The sequence below is a fragment of the Mirounga angustirostris genome, unplaced genomic scaffold, assembly GCF_029215605.1.
Source record: "Mirounga angustirostris isolate CCGP_5_RB_7025 unplaced genomic scaffold, mMirAng1.0.hap1 SCAF_1, whole genome shotgun sequence".
NCBI lineage: Eukaryota > Metazoa > Chordata > Mammalia > Carnivora > Phocidae > Mirounga > Mirounga angustirostris.
In genome coordinates this window covers 191,555,098-191,562,884 of record NW_026991709.1, presented here as the reverse complement: position 1 = coordinate 191,562,884, position 7,787 = coordinate 191,555,098, and the positions used below count along the sequence as shown (strand labels likewise).

At 41.0% G+C, this 7,787-nt stretch overlaps 1 protein-coding gene across 5 annotated transcripts in view; it reads right to left on the bottom strand.

Annotated features, from left to right (window-relative positions):
• Positions 1-600: 600 nt before the first annotated feature.
• The window catches only part of ARHGEF3 (Rho guanine nucleotide exchange factor 3), a 299,011-nt gene continuing 291,824 nt past the window's right edge, over positions 601-7,787 (bottom strand). For all 5 annotated transcript variants that reach the window (XM_045862139.3, XM_045862138.3, XM_045862137.3 and 2 more), the window contains 3 exons: positions 7,321-7,491; positions 3,898-4,084; positions 601-2,131 (listed from right to left, as the gene is read on the bottom strand). In XM_045862139.3, coding sequence (XP_045718095.1) covers positions 1,779-2,131; positions 3,898-4,084; positions 7,321-7,491 — 711 coding nt within the window. In that variant the 3' untranslated portion in view covers positions 601-1,778. The remainder of the gene's footprint in view (positions 2,132-3,897; positions 4,085-7,320; positions 7,492-7,787) is intronic.

Genomic DNA, 7,787 nt, shown 5'->3' with positions numbered 1-7,787 from the left:
AAACATTCATTTCAGTAAAACATTCACTTTCTTCCCATAGGCCAGCACTTAATGGACCTCTTGTCTCAACACACTGACCAAAGTGGCCGATGGCTCCTGCAGAGAATGATTCACTCTTTCCTCCACCATCAAACATCGGTTCTCAGCTTATGTCTGCTTCTATCTGCAGCAGTTCACTCACTTGCTAAATCAATAACAATTTGAGAAACAAAGCAATTTTAAATAAACTCATAATAGAAAAAAAAATTCACCATGTTTAAAATCTATAAATACAGAAATATGTTTTACAGGGTAAAATTGACCACAATATTTTTTCATTTTTGAAAAATAAGTAATATTACCTTGTTTTTATATTGATACATCTTGTCACACAGCTTCTTTGAATGCACATGTTAGATGTACATAATAAAATGATAACATAGCATTTACTGCTCTCTGTAAACTTGAAAGACACAGAAGATTAAAAAAAACCTTTTTGGCAATAATTTAGAATCATTACTACTAGTGCTGGTGTGGGAATAATTTTGCACAGGTCATCCTTAATATTTACACTCACAGGGAGCTTTTCTGTGTATTCAGTTAACTTTTTTTAAAGGTCGGCAGTCCACTCTGCATTGTAAATCAAGGTTAGACAAAGAGGTTACTAGTTTGGCTAACTGACCCTAATTAATCATAGAGTTAATTAAAATTGGCCTATGGAGAATGTAATTATGACTCTGATCATAGCACAGAGCCAGAGACGGCAAAGTGATGACCCAAAAGCAGAGCAGGAAAACCCAAGGCTCTGGCCTTTCCCAGAAGGGCACGGGACCTTGTTTTTCTCTTAATGTTTCCCGCCTAAGGTCATGATGAAGCACTTCTTCCAAACTCTTCCTCTCACATGTTTCTGTAAACAGAGTCACTGACTCACCTGTGGCCTCTTCCTCAATGCTCCAAAATATGAGCAGGCCTTGGCACATGAAACAAAATGATGATGGGCCTTCTTATTAGCCTGCTGAGTATTCCCAGGACTTTTGAGTTCTATTCTGGTGTCTTAGGCTAGAAATGGCTCTCTAAGGCAAGCCAGCAACTGTGACAGGTACCCCCCACCGCCCCGGTGCAAATGCATTTCAGGTCAAGATTCAGAGCTGGCGGCTGCTTTCATGCTGGTCCTTTCAAGGTCAGACACTGTTCCACGTCCTAATAGATTATTGCATCAAATTTGCACTTGATGACACTGCAAGGTCAACACAGTGCTTCTTCCTTTGCACAATTAAGTGTCCAGCATCCCCAGGGATGTTTTCATGCTTTCTGGTTGGACAACATTGAACCAAGTTCACTGCAAGGACTGATCTTTTCCCGTTTTCCTGCACATACCATCACAATACACGAGTGACTTCCTCATGCCCAGTTTGCCAGGCCCTGTAAATTCCATGCCTTCAGCTATCATGTCAAAGAGCTAGAAAAGCATTAGAGAAACAAGGGAGGATTCTCTTTAAGCAATCTACATGAAACAGTAGTTTAGAGATTCTTTTCTATTTTTTAAAATCCAGCAGGACAAGTGAAAGTAACTTGTTCAAGTACCTCTCCATCCCTCCAGACACTTGTGAAATGCAATACAGGGTAAGAGTTGCCACAGACCCCAGCTTACACGGACAGATTGGCAGTTACAGTACTAGGGATAAAGATACAAGATACAAGAGACGGGGTCCACACGGTCACAAAAGTATTAAAAAGTGCTTCTCCAAACCGTCCCGTGTGTGGAATGCAAACACTGTACAGTAAGATGCGCGGCTCTGTCAGACGTTGCTTTCGATGTACCTGCTGTTCCCACAGGAAGAGTCTGTCTGTTCCATGCGCTCACAGTCGAGGCTGACCTCACTCGTGTCCATACTACAGTCTGACTCACTGTCCGATTGGTCCATCTGCTCAAGTTTTGTTTCTCCCTGTGGCTCCCGGCTCCCAGTGGCAGGATTTAGGAATGGTCCCTCGGAGTCCAGAACCCCGGCCTGCCCAGCAGCACATAGAACCGTTTCTTTGGCTTGACGAATGCAGTTGAGCCACTGCTGTTTGTTGAAGGTGTCGTTGGCTTGTAGTGAGTGGGTCTGACTTTGGGAACCGTTTTTGAAACTTACTCTGAAGAAGTTTTTAACTAGAAATGAAAAATACATGTAAAAAAAAAAAAAAAAGGTCAACGGACAGGTATTTCCCTGGGAAATACCCAGGCCAAAGATAACCTATATAGTGACATTAACCCCCTGTACCTAGGGCAGACATCATTAATTGATTACAAAATGTGTCCCACTGGTCCAGGACGAGGCTCAGCTCTATGCTGCGGCCACCATCAAGCAACTGGATTTCACACCAGTGTAGCTCTCAGCTGCCCCTGAGGCTGGCAAATGGACATCAGTTTAAACCTGGGTGCATATTAAAATCCCCTGTGGGCTTGTTAAAAACAATGCCTGGGCCGTACCGTTAAGAGACTCGGATGCAGTAGGTCTCAGGTGGGCCTGATAATCTGGACTTTCAACCACTGCCCCAAGTTAGAGCCTTTTCAAGTTTAAGAAGCTCTGTGTAATACCAAACCATGCCCATGATCCTCCACGTGATAACAGTACTTGCACATATATTACCTAAATGATTGAGAAGATATGCAAAACTCAGAGCTGTTACAAATTCAGTTTCACTTTAAAATAAAAATACATTTTCATTACCTCCACAGGAGCTACGTGTATTTAAAAAAAAATGGTAGCGCACAATTTGGAAGACATTTTATTTAGTTTTACCAGCGCCTAACGGGCCCCGCATGACACATGCAACGCTTGGTTTGCAGAAGTGGGTGTGTTCAATCCCCTTGCACTATCCCTGGAGCCAACGGTCCGGGAACCACCACTTCAGATAAATTCAGGCTCCACCTTTTGCTCCTGGGCAAGCGCCTTAACTTGTGTATGACTCAGTGTCCTTATTTGTAAAACGTGAGAAATGAAGAGGACCTATCTTGTAAGATTATTATGAGGGCTAAAGGTGGTCATGCGTGTGCTTCTACAACACCTGGTACATAGTTCGTATTCAAGAAATAGAAGTTGCCACCACCACCAGGGCGGACGGACTAATGAGCAGGTCAGAGGCAGTACATATGAATTATGTTGACAATATGATGCCCCTGTTAACCCAAGAGGCTCAAATGTCACTTTCTCAAGGAAGACTTCTCTGATCATTTCCTCTAAAGCAAACCTCCAACTGTTATCCCTACTGGGCTTTAGTTCTCTTAACAGCACCTGAATATTTATTCATCATCTATCTCCTCTATCACAATGTAAGCCCTGTAAGGGGGAGGAATTTGATGGTTTAGTTTAGTTTGACCATTTAGTATACTAATGCCTGGAATGATATATACATAGATACTCAGTAAACACTGCCATTGTAGCTTCTCTTGGTTAATTTGTTTATTAAGCCTCAAGTTAGAGAAGCCCATTAGAATAATTACAGATGAATCCTCAACCCAGGTGACCATTCTTAATCCTCTTTAGGGATGATTGCCCTGGCTCTACAAAGCCACCAGTAAGCAACGGCTATTGACACAGGGGCTATCTGGTATTAAGCATACTTTTATCCAATGGAAGGAGAGAGAGAGAGGTAATGTAAGGAGTACCTATTACGTGCAGACAGGTTCACTTGCAGTATCTTAATCCTTATAACAACCTTATAAAGTTGGTATGCATACATGCCCATTTTACAGATGGGAAACTGAGGCTCACAGAGGTGGCACAAGGTTACACAAGCAGGGAGTAATGAGACAGCATTGGAATGTAGTGTGACTCCAAGGCCATGGCTACTTCTCTCTCCACCAGCCAGCCACTCCCCCTGAACCACCACCACCAAACCATTCAACAGGTCAAAGCCAACAGCCATCCATACTTCTCTCATTGTTGCTAAATGCCCCGCGCAGGGAGCCGCCCAGCCTCACTTCTCCATCCTGCAGGTCTTCCAGCAGAAGGTCCTTTACAGGGATCGGCTGCCGGTACAACTGATAGCAGAGCTGCTCATTGTGGGTGACAGCTCGAGTGATCACAAGCACTTCTTGGAACAGGAAAACATGCAGTTTCTAGAAGAAAAAAATCCACAGGATTTCCCTAAGCGACTGCCTAATAAGAAGTTGATTAATGGACTTCTGCAGATTAAGACGTCCCCAGGTACCAGCTTCACACTGTTTTATGAACTTCTAGGCTCAGATCTACCTCCAGAACAGAAGTTGGGCATCTTGGAGGTATTTCCAGATGCACCTAGTGCCTTTCCTGGAGGAGTGCCTCCCTGGGGTGCCCATGGAGAAGGCCTTTCTGCCTACAGACGTCTGCAGCCAGGACTGCCAGCTCCAAGGACATCGCCGTATTGCATATTCACAACCTGTGCAGACACACACGGCCTCCAGCTTCCATAAGAAAAAAATGAGAAGGGGGAATAGAATAAAGGGAGCACTGAAGGAAAAAGAAGTGAGTACCCCCACCCCCACCCAGGCTTTGGTTTATAGCACCCAATATAATCTAAGTGAGCATAATGAACAATAGTCTATAAAGGATACGACTGGCATATCAAAGCCTAATATTAATCTTTGCTTCCCAAACCCATAAAAACACTTGCTCCTTACGCCACAGAGCTGAGTATCAGCTCCATCCAGGCACTCCAACTCAGAACACTGCCCATTCCCGAGGGAACCAGACTGTGCTGTCATAGCCACAAAGAAAGATGATCAAAGAACTGGTCCTTCTCAGTTATGTTCCTCAGAACCTCAGTGTTCTGAAGAGGCTGTGCTTAAAAGGCTCAGATGACTGATGTGCGTTGTGGGCGAAAAGAAAATCTCAAAAATAAAGGCTTGTCTCAAACCACATCATGAAAGCAATTTCACTGGGTGGAGCTGGGGTAAATTGGCTCCATTCAATTCCAAGTGCTAGACTCTTCTCACAGTTTGGAAATGCTGACGAATTGAAATGAAAAGATCTACAACCTTTCTACCTGGTTCTGGCTTTCCAATGGAGATATTTGGGAATGTGAACCCAGGGGTCTCAAAGAGGTGGAAACTCACATTAGAATCTTGTTTTGGGGCAGGAGAAGCATATTCAGCATTATCAGACAATTTTATATTTGGGAGAAAAGAAACTTGTGGATCCCCCCCGCCCCCCACCTACTCTGACACACACACACACACACACACACGTACTTGTAGAAATTAAAGCTTAACCAAATGTTGGCTGGTGCAAATAAAACAGATAATTTTGTACTGGGTGGGAGGAGACTGAGGAGTGAAAGTTTATCAAAAGTGCATTTAAACAGAGTAAAGAAAAAATAACCAAGTTAAGGGCTTTTTTTTTTGAGGGGGATATAGGAATAATGTTAAGACTTCTTTTGGGGATGGGGAGGGAAGGGGTTGGTCATTGTTTTATATACTAAACATTAGGGGGTTTTTTGTTGTTGTTTTTACACTGTTTCTACTTCAACAATCCTCTAGCCAAGGTAGATAATTTGAATTCAGATTGTCTGGGAAACCTTTTAAAAACATCCCTTATTTATGAGTGCTTCTTTTAGCCCTCAAACTATCAAGCTTTTCTTCTGACACAGGGCTTTGTTCCTAAAGACTTCTATAATTCTACTGGGAAAAACAAATAACTAAAACAAATCTCCCACCCCAACTACTATCTTTGTTTTCAAAAATCTATCTGCCTGAAATATGAACTAGAGTTCATCTTTAATGCCCTAGGCATAGCCAACCAGAGAGTCTCAGTCCTTGACTGAGGGACAGAAAGAGCATAGGTCTCATTCCATGCAGTGATATATCATCCCAACCATTTCCCACAGGTCTTCTGAGAAAGAATGCTCAAGAAGCCAGAGATTCAGATTAGAAGTCCACCAGTATTTTCTGAAAATCAGCAAGCAGAATGCACTTTTCTAGCAATCAGTAACTCTGCAGTCAAACAAATACTTCTTCAAGCAGTGGCCCGTGACCAGTCTCAATACCTCTGCTGGACCATCAGCTAGTTGGATCCCCAGCAGCTCTGATAATGGGCGCTATGATATACACTCAGTGATTTCAAATAACATTTCCAAGCCTGCTCACAAATGCCACTCCAAAGTCCAGGTCAAAAGGTTGACTCTTAAATCATCAAAGCTTTATTAAGAACTATTCAATCTAGTTTTGGCTTTCATTCTAAGAGGTGACTAGATACTGAAGATGAAATATAATAAGAGATTCTCTTTTTTGATGGCTTTCCCAACATTGAATTTAAATATCTATTGTATATAATAAAATCTATACATTATATAAATATACATTTCTTTGTATAATATGTTTAAATTATAATATATAATAGACATATTAGCTTTAATTTCTACTGGCTACACATAAAAATAGCCTGGTGAGTTAAATGAATTTTGAGCTCTCATAAAATTCAAATCCATCCTTCCTTTATACAAATATTCATTCATTCATTCACTCACTCATTCACCTAACATTACTGAGTGCTTAGTACATGCCAGGTCCCCATAACAGGTGCTGGGGATTAACAAGACATGGACTCTACCCTAAAAGATCATAGTATAATGGAAGATACTGACAGGCATATGTTGGATAATTACAACCCACTGTAGTAAGTGCTCCAGGGAGATCTGTCCAAGTTGCTATGATAGGAGAGGAGGAACAATTTCAATATCTACTCAGGAATAAAAGCCAGGAAATTGGGCAGAGTTAGATATGAAGCCAGTTTTAAAGCAAAAACTGGTTTTAAAATGGCAATCTGTGGATGGGTACCAATGCATAAAAAAAGCAAAGAATTTCTCATATAGCTAAGCATTTCAACTTAAGAGCTGTTTTTCCGAGATCATATACTTTTTATATCCTGTTAAAATTACCCCTTGTTTTCTGATATCAAAGCCGGAGGAGATGTTAACTGTTCTGTATTTGCTATTGAAGGTCATGATCAAATGAAATACAAAGTTGGCAACCCAAATTCTTCTTGAATGTATACTGGTAGTGAAATTTTAATATATATATATATAATATATATTTTGTGAAATATATAAAAATATATATTAATTATAAGTTAGAAACACATAATACATATTATTTATATATAAATTACAATATATGAATATATATATACAATGTATATAATTATATATATATCCATATACATATGGGATCCTATAATACAAAAGACACTGGAAAGCAATTTTTGTCTGAAGAATGTGACCCTGGGTAAGGAAGGCAGAGTAACAGGGGGCTGGGCATCAAATGGATTAAGCATTGGGGGAGGCCCAGGATGAGACCACTGAGGGAGAGTAGCCACTCACCACCCCTCGATTGTTCTTCAGTTCTCCATGACAGCACAACACTCTCGAGTTGTCGATTAGAGAGTCTTTCTGGCCTTCTTCCAAGTAAAGAAGCCGCTCTTTGTAATAGCGGCACTCAGATTCCCCAGTCTTGGTGTTGATTTCTGCCACGATTCCCTGAATGATGTTTATCTATGGAAACAAAGAAGAAAGTATGGGGAAAGTAAGCAAACCATCCACACCAGTAAGTCCCAGGGGCTCAGCCTAGAAGGTCACCAAGATAGACTTGCATCTAATTCTGAGATTCTGTTATCCAACTTGCTGCTTTGGGAAAAGGCAAAAATAAATACATGCTTTGAATATATTGTGTCCATCTATCCACCTATACATATACACATAGATATACATATACACACACATATATATTTGTATACACATACAGGTATTTGTATTATATATAAAACTGATGTTGATGCATAATTTTATCT